At 38.4% G+C, this 13,941-nt stretch overlaps 1 protein-coding gene across 10 annotated transcripts in view; it reads left to right on the top strand.

Moving 5' to 3' along the window:
• The window catches only part of ACSL3 (acyl-CoA synthetase long chain family member 3), a 113,622-nt gene that overhangs the window by 36,979 nt on the left and 62,702 nt on the right, over nt 1-13,941 (top strand). For all 10 annotated transcript variants that reach the window (XR_007775780.1, XR_007775781.1, XM_050964037.1 and 7 more), the window contains one exon: nt 4,796-5,221. Coding sequence is in view for 8 of the 10 variants with exons in the window: in XM_050964037.1 (XP_050819994.1) it covers nt 4,871-5,221 (351 nt within the window). In the remaining 2 variants the exon portion in view is untranslated. The remainder of the gene's footprint in view (nt 1-4,795; nt 5,222-13,941) is intronic.

The raw sequence follows: 13,941 nt of genomic DNA on the forward strand, positions 1-13,941 counted from the left end.
AAAGAACCTACAAGCATTTGAGGTCGCCTGAAAAATATTCTTACATGCTTGTTTGAAGATAGTGGACAGTGCTGTGTGCACTAAGCGTCTTTCAGAGTCTTGGTATCCCACAAACCGGTTTTGATTCAAATGAACAGTTAGACCATCACATTGTGAATAAATTATCAGGAAAGAATAGGCGCATATCTCCTCTTGCTGACAGTCCATCAGTTCTGAGATTGGATTGTGTTCTGTAAGGTCTTCTTAATTGCCATTAACCTGGCAAAAAGGGGAGCTGGCTCAATAATATACCCACATGAGTGGTCCCTGGGTTGGAGATAACAGTTCAGATATTTTTCCAGTGGGAAAAAACATAAATATCTGTTTGCTTTACCTATAAATATGACCATTTGCTCAAGAATCACTGTCCATCAATGGCTATTAGCCAGAATGGGCAGGAATGGTGTCCCTAGCCTTTGTTTGCCAGAAGCTGGGAATGAGCAACAGGGGATGGATCACTTGATGATTACTTAATATGCTGGCAGATCAGCTCAGCAAGGACTTCTCCTCTCGTCATGAGTGGTAACGCCATACAGAAGTAGCCTGCTTGATCTTCCAAAGGTGGGAAACTCCCCAAGTGGACCTGTTCGCTACCAGACAGAACAGGAAATGCCACTGGTTTTGTTCCCAACAGAGTCTGAGCAAGGTCTCCGATGCCTTCCTCCTGTGGTGGTCATGGAGCCTGATGTATGTGTTCCTTCCAATTCCACTCATCAGTAGGGCACTGGCAAAGATAAAGAGAGATGGGAGCAGATTTTCATGATCACCCTGGCATGGCATTGCGAGCATTGGTTGGGCATGCTCATAATCCTGTCAGCGGCCCCTCCCTGGACCCTGCTCAACCGACTGGACCTGCTGTCGCAGGACCACTGTTAGCTCTTACACCCCAACCTCAGTTCTTGGCATAGATGCCGTGTGGCTAAACCCGGAGGAGCAGACCTGTTCAGAAGGAGTCCAACAGGTCCTTCTGGAAAGTAGGGACCCTCAATTAGACTGCTTACCTGGCAAAGTTGTTGACGTATTCCTGCTGGGCGTCTGAATGGGGCAGCTCTCTCCCTCTTGCTCCTTCATATAGAGTGTCCTGAACTACCTGCTCCATTTGAGGAACCAGGGCCTGGGACATTCTTCCATTAGAGTGCATCTTGCGGCCATCTCCGCTTTTCAGCCACCGATCCAAGAACAGACTGTGTTCTCCCATGACATGACGATCAGATTCTTGAGAGGGCTGGAGAGACTCTTCCCACAGGTATGGGCTTTCTTCCCCCAGTGGGATCTTAACTTGGTCCTTTCTAGGCTCGTTGGCTCGCACTTTGAACTGCTGGAGTCCTGCTCCCTTTCCCATCTGTCATGGAAGGTCATGTTCCTGGTGGCAGTGACATTGGTGAGACGGGTCTTGGAAATTAAAGCCTTGATCTCATAACCACCGTATACGGTCTTCTACAAAGATAAGGTTCAGTTGCGGCCTATCTGGCCTTCCTGTCAAAAGTAGTCTCCACCTTCCATATGAACCAGGACATCTTCCTTCTGGTGTTCTGTCCTAAACTGCACAAGACCACTGAAGAGAGTCATCTTCGCACTCTGGACATCCAGCCATGGTTTTTTTTACTTAGAATGTACCAAGCCTTTCCGTAAATCAACCCATTTCTTCATCACTACAGTTGATAGGAAGAAAGGTCATCCGGTGTTCTTGCAGAGGATTTCCAATTGGATCACCTCATGCATAAGGACCTGTTATGATCTATTGGGGATTCCACAGCCTCTAATTGTCAGAGCTCACTTGACGAGAGCTCAGGCATCTTCGGCAGCCTTCCTGGTGCACAGGACATCTGTAGAGCTGCAACGTGGTCCTCTCTTCACACATTTACTGTGCATTGTGCCATCACTCAGCAAGCCAGGGACGATGCTGGGTTCAGCAGAGCTATGTTGCAATCTACACATCTGTGAACTCCTGTGTTGGCCTCCTCTAGGGGTAGTGTTTTGGTGTCACCTAATATGGAATGGACATGAGCACGCACTCGAAGAAAAGACAGTTACCTTTTCTGTAACAGTGTTCTTCAAGATGTGTTGCTCATGTCCAATCCATGACACGCCCTTCTTCCCCATTGTTGGTGTTTCTGGCAAGAAGGAACTGAGGGTGGGGGGAGCCAGCGGTGCCCCTTATACCGTGCCATGTGGGCACGATGTCAGATGGCGTCAGAGCTAGTCCCCTGTGGATACTGCTGAGGGAAAAACTTCTTGCACCGGTACATGTGGCGAGCGTGCGCACACACCTAATATGGATTGGACTTGAGCAACACATCTTGAAGTACAGCAGTTACGGAAAACGTAACTGTCTTTTCTTGGCGTCATCAACATACAAGTTCCTCCACTTTGCTAGTGAAGGAATCTACTCCTGCATAATTTAATCTTGTTAATTCCATAAGATAATGGATAACTTGTGCTAGAAGAATAAAGTTTTTCATTAGGTTTTCAAAACATAAATGAGCACATTGATCAATTAGCAAAGAAAGCTGACATGTCCTGACTTGGACTACCTCTTCTGTGGCACCCTCACCACCTTTGGAGATTGAGTTATAAACATTATTGAGAGAGAATTATCTTATCTATGTAAAATAAATACATCTCTATATTTGCACACTTATTTTTTTGTTTCTTTATGATTAATCAGCCCTCCAAAACAACGCTGCAGAAATCTTAGGGCTAGCTTCGCAAAGGGGATTTAGGTTCAGTGTTGCAATGTCTAATGTTTCGGCACTCTGCCACATAGTGGAATCCACAGTCCTATGTTAGGTGCCCAGGCTCTCTATACAATGCAGGGTTAGAGTTAGGTGCTCAAGTAGGTGATGTACAAAAAACGGCAAGCTAAACAGTCAGCTGTCTAAACTAGCCAATAGGAAATCCTGAGAAGAGGAGTGGGTTCTGAGTCCTGTCCCTCAAAGGGACTGAGTGCTTGTTTATACAGGACTTTAGTCTGCACCACAGGGGTGTAAATTTATTCCATGCTAGCATGTCATGCACTAACTGACTTGGCTGGACTCTACTGCTGAGCACTAAAAGTTCTTTGGTGTGTTAATATAATATTGTTTGAAATAGGACTATATTAACATGCACTAGTGAACTTCTAGTGCACATCAGCAGGTTGAATATGGGCTAGTTAGTATGTGACATACTAGTGCGGACTAATATTTACATTCCTCTAGTGTGGACTAAAAAACCATGTGGACAAGCCCATGGGTGTCATTTCCACTTGGGATTCACAGCTCTGAACTTTCTCCTGGAGTTAGGTTCCTAAGCCTTTTCTTGCAAAAAACTGAAGAGGTGTTGGCCTCCCTATGACCTTTAGCCCAGAAGTTGAGGCACTCACTCAGGATATGTGTTCTTCTGCCTGATGTGGGGCAGGGACTTTTATCTGGGTATCCTACATTGCAGGTGAATGCCCTAACTACAGTGCTATGGGGTGTCTCTCTCTTTGTCTCCTGTTTGAAGCTGTTCTACTTTGTATGAATAATAAAATAGCCCTTGGACCAGATAGTGAGAATGATCCAGGGGGTAGGGTGTTGATGTTGGGTACCCAGCTGAAGGCCCTACTCCACATCAGGGAGGAGGGAGGGATTTGAGCCCTGGTCTTCCACATCCTGGGTGAATGCTTTAACAACTGGGCTAAACGTAGTAAAGACACAACCATTTTTTGAGAGGCCTGATCCAGTAGGTAGCTTCCAAAAACTCCTACCGAATCGGGCCCCACTGTAGAGATAGCCAGGGCAATGCCTACTTTGAAGATCATGCTGGAGTTCTGGCATGAGCTAGGTGTACAAGTGTCACATGCTCTTGGAAGTTATATGTGTACCCTTTGCAAAGATTTAGGCACCATGGGGATTTCATTGATTGAAATTTAGGCACCATTGACTTCAACAAGAGCAGTATTTAATTTTGTCCATAATGATATGGTTAGAACCTTAATTCCTCTGTCATGGTTCCATGTCATTAAGTGTCATTACAGATGGTTGTGTTTATAGTAAAAATGCACTCTTTGCATACAAGTACCAAGGATGAAATCCTTTAGGCCATGTAATGCTCTCATGTAGAGGAAGCAATATAGTTCCACTGCATGAACTGTGCCATACAGAGGAATTGCATAGTTTCCTGTGTACCTTGGAATAAAGCTCTGCAATAGCCCAATTCAAGGTAATGTGTAGGGTTGTATAGGGACTTGACCAACATACTAATTTGATGGCTTTACTGATGACTGTGTGAGGAGCAATGGGTGTGACTATTTTTTTCACAGGCTCTTAAGTAGGTTGATAGTTCAAAGGTGAAGGAGTTAAAGATTGCAGTTTAACATCTATGCACAGAATCTTATGATATTCTCGTGTGTAGGGTAGCATGTCTTCAGTTTTTGTGGGTGCATCTGTTTGAAAATTGGACCTGGAAATTTGATTAAATCAAGATATTATATTGAAAAATAAGATTGTTTAGTAAGTCATTGTAGATTTTGGGTGTTCCTGGATTTCTGCATAATTGCCAGAGTAATCAAAATAAACACTGCAAGTCATAGATTGGAAGAGAAGAATTATTATCCCCATTCCTATGCTGGTCCCTTGTGTGATGCTTGATCTTTGTACAAAGGAACTAGGATTTTACCCTAAACTCTTAAATGCATAAATCGACCTAATTACTTTGTTAACTCTTAATCACAAAATGGGAGATACATACTTTTTTAATAGCACTGCAAACAGACATTTTCTTTCTCTTTCAGATCTTCCCTGATCTACATGTAATCAACAAATTTGTCAAACTCCTGTGTGATCTACAACTTTCACAAGTAGACAAAATGAAGCTAAAGCATACTATCAATCCTGTTCTTCTGCAGTTAATACACTTGATAATATTGGTATACTCATTTATAACATACATTCCATGGTACATACTATCTGGCTCAAGGCAGACTGTAGCAAAATCAAAACAAATTAAAGCCAAACCTGTGAAAAACAAACCTGGTAGTCCATACAGGTCTGTTAACAGTTTGCATTGCTTAGCTTCAGTTTTATATCCTGGATGTGACACACTTGACAAAGTTTTCAAGTATGCTAAAACTAAATTTAAGGACAAAAAACTCTTAGGAACACGTGAAGTCCTAAAAGAGGAAGATGAAATCCAGCCCTCTGGAAAAATTTTTAAAAAGGTAAGTAATTTTGTTGTCTGCCTTTAACTAATTTTTTTTTTAACCAGTAAAGACTACTCTCCATTGCAGCAGTTCTAACTAGAGTGATACAGACTGAAAAACTAGGTTTCTTTCTGAGATTAAGTAGCGATGGCAAAGGTTATAATTCCCTCTTTCATTAATCGCTGTTTAAGACAAACCTAAACATCTCTTTTTGCATTCTTTAGATATCCTCATTTATGGTTCCAGTGAAACTGGAAAAAGTGATGGTGCAATTACTGTGCAAAATTGTTCTCTGATTTTTGGGGAATGTACTGCTTGTTGAAAATCTAGAGATGGAGGAGGAAATCGGTTTAAGTTTTGTATTGTGATATTTTTAGTCACTGAAAAATTTAACTCATGTTTCTCTAAACTTTCATAGACATATGTGAAAAAATGAACTAGTATGCGCCTTTCTAATAAACTAAATTGTAAATGAGGGGTCCAGTTATGCACCAAACATGCGAGATTTTAATGGGAGTTTTGTTTGCATAAGGACTTCCAATCTGGCATCACAGATCATAATTGCAAGGTCTAGTTTGTTTGGTTTTTGGTGTAGTCACCTTTAAAGGTGAACTACATATTTAAAAAAAAAATGTAAATCATTCCAATAGTACATTTTGAACGACTCAAATACTATAAAGGGATTGTTTCAGTACAGTAGCCTTTTCTGTAGTTTTGTAAATTCAGGCCTCCATTAATGATGATTGACTCTTGCTTTTTGTGAGCTCCTAGGAAGCATGCCACTTTTTAGAGGATAAGTCAATATTTGCTCCATTATTTCACATTATTTAAACTCTCTAATAACATAATTTTGAGATGGTATTATCAGGACTTGCATATATGTACATGAAATCTGCATGCTTCAATGCAGTTCGTGGCAGATGTGGTATCCTCAATCAAGTGTGTGCTGATCAGGAACCCGTAGATGGCAGTATTGTGCTCTTTAGGACTTCCAGGAAGGGTAGAAAGGGCTGCTATTGTCCAATAAAAAGATTAATTTTGGTGATGATAATCTCTTTTGGTGGGGAACGTGCTTTACTTTGAATGTTAACAGGGATTTTTTTAACAATGCACATGTGGTGTTTTATTTATAAAAGCATGAAACATTGTTAAAATACCCTGTAGTAACGTGTGTGTATACATAGGTGTATCTATAAACCAGGGGTAGGCAACATACGGCATGCATGCCAAAGGCAGCATGCGAGTTGATTTTCAGTGGCACTCTCACTGCCTGGGTCCTGGCCACCAGTCTGGGGGGCTCTGCATTTTAATTTAATTTTAAATGAAGCTTCTTAAACATTTTAAAAACCTTGTTTACTTTATATACCACAGTAGTTTAGTTATATATTATAGATTTATAGAAAGAGACCTAAAAATGTTAAAATGTATTACTGGCACGCAAAACCTTAAATTAGAGTGAATAAATGAAGACTGTGCACACCACTTCTTGTTAGCATATATTAGTTTGGTTTTAAATTGTCTTACAGAGGAGCTCTAACCGATGGGGAACCTTTTCCCCAGCTCTGGAGATAATGTCCTGGTAAAAGGGAAATACTGTACAGAAACATTTGCTTTCATAAGGAGTGTGTACATATAATCTATCTTGATGCACAGTTCCCAACTTTGTTGGGCTGTAAAGTAAGCACAAGAGCAAGTTAATGTTTCATACAAACTGGGCCTGCTTCTGAGTACAGATTAACATTTTGGCCACAAGTAGTCTTTCTGGGTTTGTTTTCTAAGCATAATTAATGCCATAAAGTTTAAGCATCAGGAAGCTTTAGACTATTCTGTTATGCAAGTAAGTGTCTGGAAGTAGCGGAAAGCTGAAAAATGTGTAGAAATTGACCTACTTATTTGTTTTTCTCTCTAAATTTTCAATCAGGAAATTTTAACTAAACTTGAGACAACAGTTCTTTATGATAAGATTGCCATACTTGATGCTGTGCTGCTTTGGTCCATGAGGTGGCACTGATGGATAAGATTCTTTGTTTTTAGAATTTCTTAGCATTTTCATTTTATGTTAAGAAATGCTGTCTTTTCTTTAAAATGTGGTATAAAATGTTTAGCAAACAAATCAGACTGTAAAAGTTTTACAAGGTACTTTGCACATTTTTCTAGTAAGACTCCTGTTTAAATCAGTGAGAGTTTTGACAATGAGTTTCACCAGGAAGGACAGCAGGATTTGGCTCGTACATTTTTTGAAATGGGACTTAGGCCTAATTATTGTCTCTGAAGTCAATAGTAAAACTTCCCATAGATTCTACTGTAATTCTCTGCAACTCTGCTGTAAAGAACAGATTCTGAAAATTGTTTGAAGACTAACATGCATCTGCCAGACATACTACAACAAATCTAGATGTAATGTCTTTATAGAAGCCTTATTTTTCAACTAATTGATCTAAAGTCAGAAAGCCTATCCCCTACAACAGTAATTCTCAAACTTTTGTACTTGTGACCCCATTCACATACCAAGCCTCTGAGTGCGACTCCTCTTATAGATGAAAAACACAATTAAATATATTTAATACCATTATAAATGCTGGAGGCAAAGCAGAGTTTGGGGTGGAGGCTGACAACTTGTGGCCCCCCACCCCCATGTAATAACCTTGCAACCCTCTGAGGGGTCCTGACCCCCAGTTTGAGAACCTCTGCCCTAGAACCTATCACTACTTTAGTTGAATAACTACTAATTCTCAGTGGTCTTTTTGCTAGTTTTCCTATTTAAAATCATTCTATATCATCTAGTTCTCTTTGTAAAGACAGCTTGTCACTGTTCAGAGTAAGCTTTTGAATATTTACGTAATAATTTGTAACTTTTATGTAAGATTGATGAGTACATCACATAAATTACTTACAAAGGATAGTAATTATTATTGCCAGTTGGGAAGCTGAGTACAGACTGGTGAGAAATGACTTGCTTTGGGGTCACTCAGTAAGTCAGTGGCAGATCTAGGCATAGAATCTAGGTCTCCTGAAAGCCAGTCAAGAGCCCTGTCTACTGGGCTATGCTCTCTCCCTGAAGAGGCATTTTGCTTGTGCAGATGTCAGTAAGTTGAGTTAGATCGTCTTTAAAAAGTAAAAAGTTATGCTTCTGATTTTCAGAAGCACTGAGTAGCCACGATTCCATTTGAAGTCACTAGGAACTGCAAGTGCTCAACATCTCTGAAAATCAGACCTAATATTAATTTGCTGTTTATTGTGAAGTGGACTGATGTCACTGATAGCACATGCAAATACTGATTATTAAACTGAGTGTAAAGGGATACTAAACAGAAAATCACATTTGTTTGAAAGATTTGTATATTGTGTAGCTGAGAACAATACCCAAGACTACTACAAATGAATGCAGTTAGAAAAAATATAATTTTTCTCTTTCTTTTTTTTGCGTTTAACAGTACTGGATCTGTATTCAGTTTTCCAGTTCCTTCTGTAGTGACAGGTGTTTTTTCTTTCCTGATGAAAATACCTTTTAAACATCGACAAGGGAACTGGCAAGCTTTTTCCCTTCTCCTGGAAGGATTTTTTTCAAAAAGCCAGTATGTGATAATCTTGAAAATAGTTGAAAACTTAGCTGGAAGCCTAATTTAATTGGAAAGATTCAGTGAATTTAAGTTGTGAAAAGGACATTTAGGATTGGTTTTCTTCATCTTGTATGCTTTTGTGTTTGAAAAAAATAAATTGACAAATCTGAAGTGGAACAAAATATGACGGTTAGCTCTAAACTGTAAATTGGACCACATATTTATGAGATTATAAACAAGGCATAAAATTCTGGCCTCGTTGAACTTAATCACAAAACTCATGTTGATTTTAACGGAGCAAGGATTTCACCCCATAAATTTATTTTTCATAGATCTTAAATGTTCCATTAGCGCAGAAAAGACATGGGGGAATATGTGATGGCATGTAAAAATATAAAGGTTTTATCAATATCGAATGGCCTCACTGCTCATCAGTGGTAAAGAGAACTATGCGAACCATCTAAAACAAGTGCTGACAAACTTTTATACCTCAAAACACCCGTTTAATGTATTTATACCACGGAAATACTGTTTTACAAATGTATTAGAGAATTTAAAAAAGTTATATTGGGATACATTTGTTTCCATCCTCCTCCAGACACAGGCTCCCTTAGTTACTAGGAGTCGGTCTTCAGAAAATCAAAAATATTAAGAAGATGAACGTAGCTTTTGTAGATTTAAAAATGTTGTGATTTTAAGGCCCATTATCTCAAAGACCTTCCAGGACTAGACGTAGATACAGGATCGTGTTCTAAGTTTGTGAGGCCAGTCCATCTGGTTGATCTAATATTGAGTCACATGCTTCAAAAGCAATAGTAATAGACTAAATCCTCTATTATTTGCCTACTGGTTTAGTCTCTCTAAATTAAAGAAAAACAAACAGAAGAGAATTTATTGCAAGATTTGAAATAAAAATGTAACGGTGGGAATCTTCAAACCCACCCAATGTTGGTCAGGCTCTGCTGATAAAAATCTGTTATCTGTTAATGATAAAAATCCCCTTGACTTCAGTGAGAATAGAGCTTGGCAAATTCTGAGTGCCTTTTTTTGAAAATTCACTTCACACAAAAGAACAAATAGGTCACTATATACATACAGTTATGGGAAATAGTACCTGTCAGTGGTCCTGTCTGGCAGACCTGCAGTTTGTGCTCTAGGCACTCTCTAGGGGTGACTTGGGTTTGAAATGATCTCATAGCCTAGAAAGAGAATGTAGAAAAATCCTAGAGGTGCTCCATGTTTGTGGGTCACTGGCTTCCATATGAAATTTGCCCAGCTTACAAGAGAACAGTGTTTTTTCAGTTTCTACTGCTGCAAATAACCTGGATTCTGAAAGTCAAACTAAATTATTTCCTTTTCATGCATAGTCAATAAAGCCATTGCAGCCCAGATTTTGCCATCAGTTACAGGTGTAACCACACTAGCCTTTAGTTTGGGGTTTCATAGGTATAACTCCATAAGTGTTTATTTTAACAAGTAATTCAAGTTTTTTTGTATGTTGGTAGTGTGTGTGTGCGTGCACGTTTTTTGAAGAAAGAACTGGCTTCAGATAAAATTGTTTTAACATTGGCAATAAATGATTGTGAAGACGGAAGGAATTTTTTTTTAATAAACAATTTGAAAGCAGCATTCTACCTTTTAAAATCAGAGAAATGCAAATTAACTTATTGTTTGTAAACAGGGTTCTTGCTTGCGTCTTTCAACCTCTGTTCATCTAGGTGCCAGCCCTGCCACAGACTTTTTACAGGCAGACCTGTTGGCCTAAGTGGAACTCTGCACAGATGAAGGGACTCTATTTGTGTAGAGGCATTTGCTCAAGATCAGGGCCATATTTATTAAAAGGCTTAAAGTCTCTTTTTGAGAATTGCCATGAAGTTGCTGTTTTGCTCTAGCTTTCAAAAGCCACACACAAAAAAACTCTGCCAAAACACTTGTAACTTTATTGTATCACTGGCTGTTCATGTTGTTAGTCAGTAGAATTCAGTCTTTCTCAAAACTGTAAGCCAGATACATAATGACATTATGACTGTTTACACCATCTGAGGATCTGGCCCTTGTGTATTTAAAGTTAAGAGGAAATATGCACATGGGTTTTATATGTATACATTTGTGTTTTAATACTAATATAAATATGATGTGGCCCTTTTTATAGTGGTTAGATGATTTTCAAGTTTGTGAAAATCTCTTAATTCACCTTTGTGCCTCAATTTCCCCATCTTTAAAATTGCTTGGAGATCTGCAGATGAAAAGGGCTATACAAGAGCTTAGTATTACTAATATAACTGAAAACAGATGTTTTATATTTATGTATTTTCTAGTATCTCTGAACATATCAATTACTTAGTAGATTAAGGAGACCTGGTTGACATAATTTATTTAGATTTCCAAAAGGTCTTTGACAAAATCCTGCACAAGAGGTTACTAAAGAAGCTAAGTTGTCATGAGTAAAAGGCTAAGTATTGTCATGGATCAAAAATTGGCTAGGAAATAGAAAGCCAAGAGTTTAAGTAAATGGTCAGTTTTCATCATGGCAATAGGTTAGTAGAGTGCTTCAAAGTTCTGTACTGGTCCAGAGTTTAATATGTTAATGATTTGGGAAGGGAGACGAGTAGTGGGATAGGAGTATTTGAAGATGATGCAAAGTTATTTAGATTTGACAAGTTCAGAGAGGGCTTTGAGGAACTGCAGAGGAATCTAACTAGGCTAGATGATTGGGCAGCACAATGGCAAATAAAGTTCAACATGCAAAGTAAGGCACACATTGGAGAGGGAAAAAATCAAACAACTCATACATCTTACAAGGTGCTAAATTAACTATATCAACTCAGAAAAGGAATCTGGGTGTTATTTTGGAGGGTTCAACTAAGACCTTAGCCCACTGTGCAGCTGCAGTCATGAAAGCAATTTACATGTTACCATTCATAGATTCCAAGGCCAGAAGGAACCATTTTGATCATTTATTCTCACCACCTATATAAAATCAGCCATCAAACTTCCCCAAAATAATTCCTGGACCCTACCTTTTAGAAAAATATCCAATCTTGCTTTAAAGATCGCCAGTGATGGAGAATCCACTGTGACCCTTGGTAAATTGTTCCATGGTTAATTATTCTGACAGTTATAAATTTACTCCTTATTTCCAATCTGAATTTACCTAGCTTCAGCTACCAGTCATTGGATCTTATTATACCTTTCCCTGCTAAATTAAAGAGCCCATTATTAAGTATTTTTCCCCATGTAGATACTTATATACTGTTATCAAGTTACCCCTTAACTTTCTCTTTGTTAAACTAAATAGATTGAGGTCTTTGAGTCTGATCTATAAGGCATGTTTTCTAATACTTCTATTCATTTTTGTGGCTTTTCTGCAAACCCCTCCAATTTATCAACATCCTTCTTGAATTGTGGGCACCAGAACTGGACACAGTATTCCGGTGGCAGTTGTACCAGTGCCAAATTCAGGCATAAAATAACCTCTCTTCTCCTACTCGAGATTCCCTTGGTGGTGCATCCCAGGATCGCATTAGTTCTTTTGGCCATATCGTCACTCTGGGGCTCATGTTCAACTCATTATGCATCACAACCCCAAAATCTTTTTTAGAGTCACTGCCTCCCAGGATAGTTTCCCATCCTGTAAGTATGGCCTGCATTCTTTGTTCCTAGTTGTATGCATTTACATTTAGCCATATTAAAACTCATATTGTTTAGTGGCTTCCAGGTTGCCAAGCAATCCAGATTACTCTGAATCAGTAATGTGTCCTCTTCATTGTTCACTACTACCCCAATTTTTGAGTCTTCTGCAAACGTTATCAGTGACGGATTTTGTGTTTTCTCCCAGATAATTGTTAAAAATGTTAAATAGCATAAGACCAGGAACTGATCCCTGTGGGACCCCACTGGATACACACCCACTCAGTGACGATTTCCATTTACAGTTGACTTTTGAGACCTATTGGTTAGCCAGTTTTTTAATCCATTTAATATATGTTAATTTTATATCATTCTAGTTTTTTAATTTTAATTTTAACAATTTAAAATGTTGTGTGGTATCAAGTAAAACGCCTTACAGAAGTCTTAGTGTATTATATCAACACAATTACATTTATTAACCAGATTTGTAATCTCATTTTAAAAAAAGATAGTTTGACAGGGTCTATGTTCCATAAACCCATATTGATTTATATTAATTACACTACCCTCCTTTAATAATCAAGTCTCATATCAGCCACACCATTATCTTGCCCAGGATTGATGTCAGGCTGACAGGCCAATAATTACATAGGTCATCCTGTTTTCCCTTTTTTAAAAATTGGCACAACATTAGCTTTTGTCCAGTCTTCTGGAATTTATCCAGTGTTCCAAGACTAATTGAAACTCATAATTAACGATCCAACAAAATCCTCAGCCAGCTCTTGTAAAACTCTTAGATGCAAGTTGTCTGGACATACTGATTTAAAAATGTTTACCTAAGTAGTTGCTATTTAACATCATCCTGAGATACCATTCAAATGGAAAGAGTGTTATCACCATATAGTGAGACTGTCTCATCTGTTTTTTCCCCCAAACACAGAACAGAAATAATTCTTGAATACTTCTGCCTTTTAGCATTATTATTGATAATTCTGCCATTTCCATGTAGTAATAGACCAATACCATTGTCAGGATTCTTTTTGTTCCTAATATATTTTAAAAGTTCCTTGTTGTCCTTAACTCTGCTGGTCCTAGATTTCTCCTTATATCCCTTTGCTTCCCTTAACTATTTTCTGTAGTTCCTTATTTCTGATTTATATTCATTACTATCATTTGTTATATATCATTTATTTTTATAGCTATTTTCACTTCCCTCTAAACCAGGTTGTTTTTTAACTTGAACTTTGTTCTTTCTCGATTTTGTGGCTTTTTGGGCATCTGTTGAGGCTTTGTTAAATGGTTCCCAATTATTATTCACATTTTTCTGATTAAATTCTTTCTCTCAGCTGATTTGGCTCAAATTTGTTTTCAGCTTGGTGATAGTGGTGCTATTAAAGCAACAAGTATATGTATTACTGGTCTGAATGTTATTCTGCTTGCGCATTGTAAATGTGATTGTCATGATTAGGTGTACCTAAGCTATCATTAATTTTTAGTTCTGTGATCAGTTCCTCTTTATCAGTTAAGACAAGGTCTGAAAAAGAATTT

This window comes from Gopherus flavomarginatus, chromosome 8 (genome assembly GCF_025201925.1).
Source record: "Gopherus flavomarginatus isolate rGopFla2 chromosome 8, rGopFla2.mat.asm, whole genome shotgun sequence".
Taxonomy (NCBI): domain Eukaryota; kingdom Metazoa; phylum Chordata; order Testudines; family Testudinidae; genus Gopherus; species Gopherus flavomarginatus.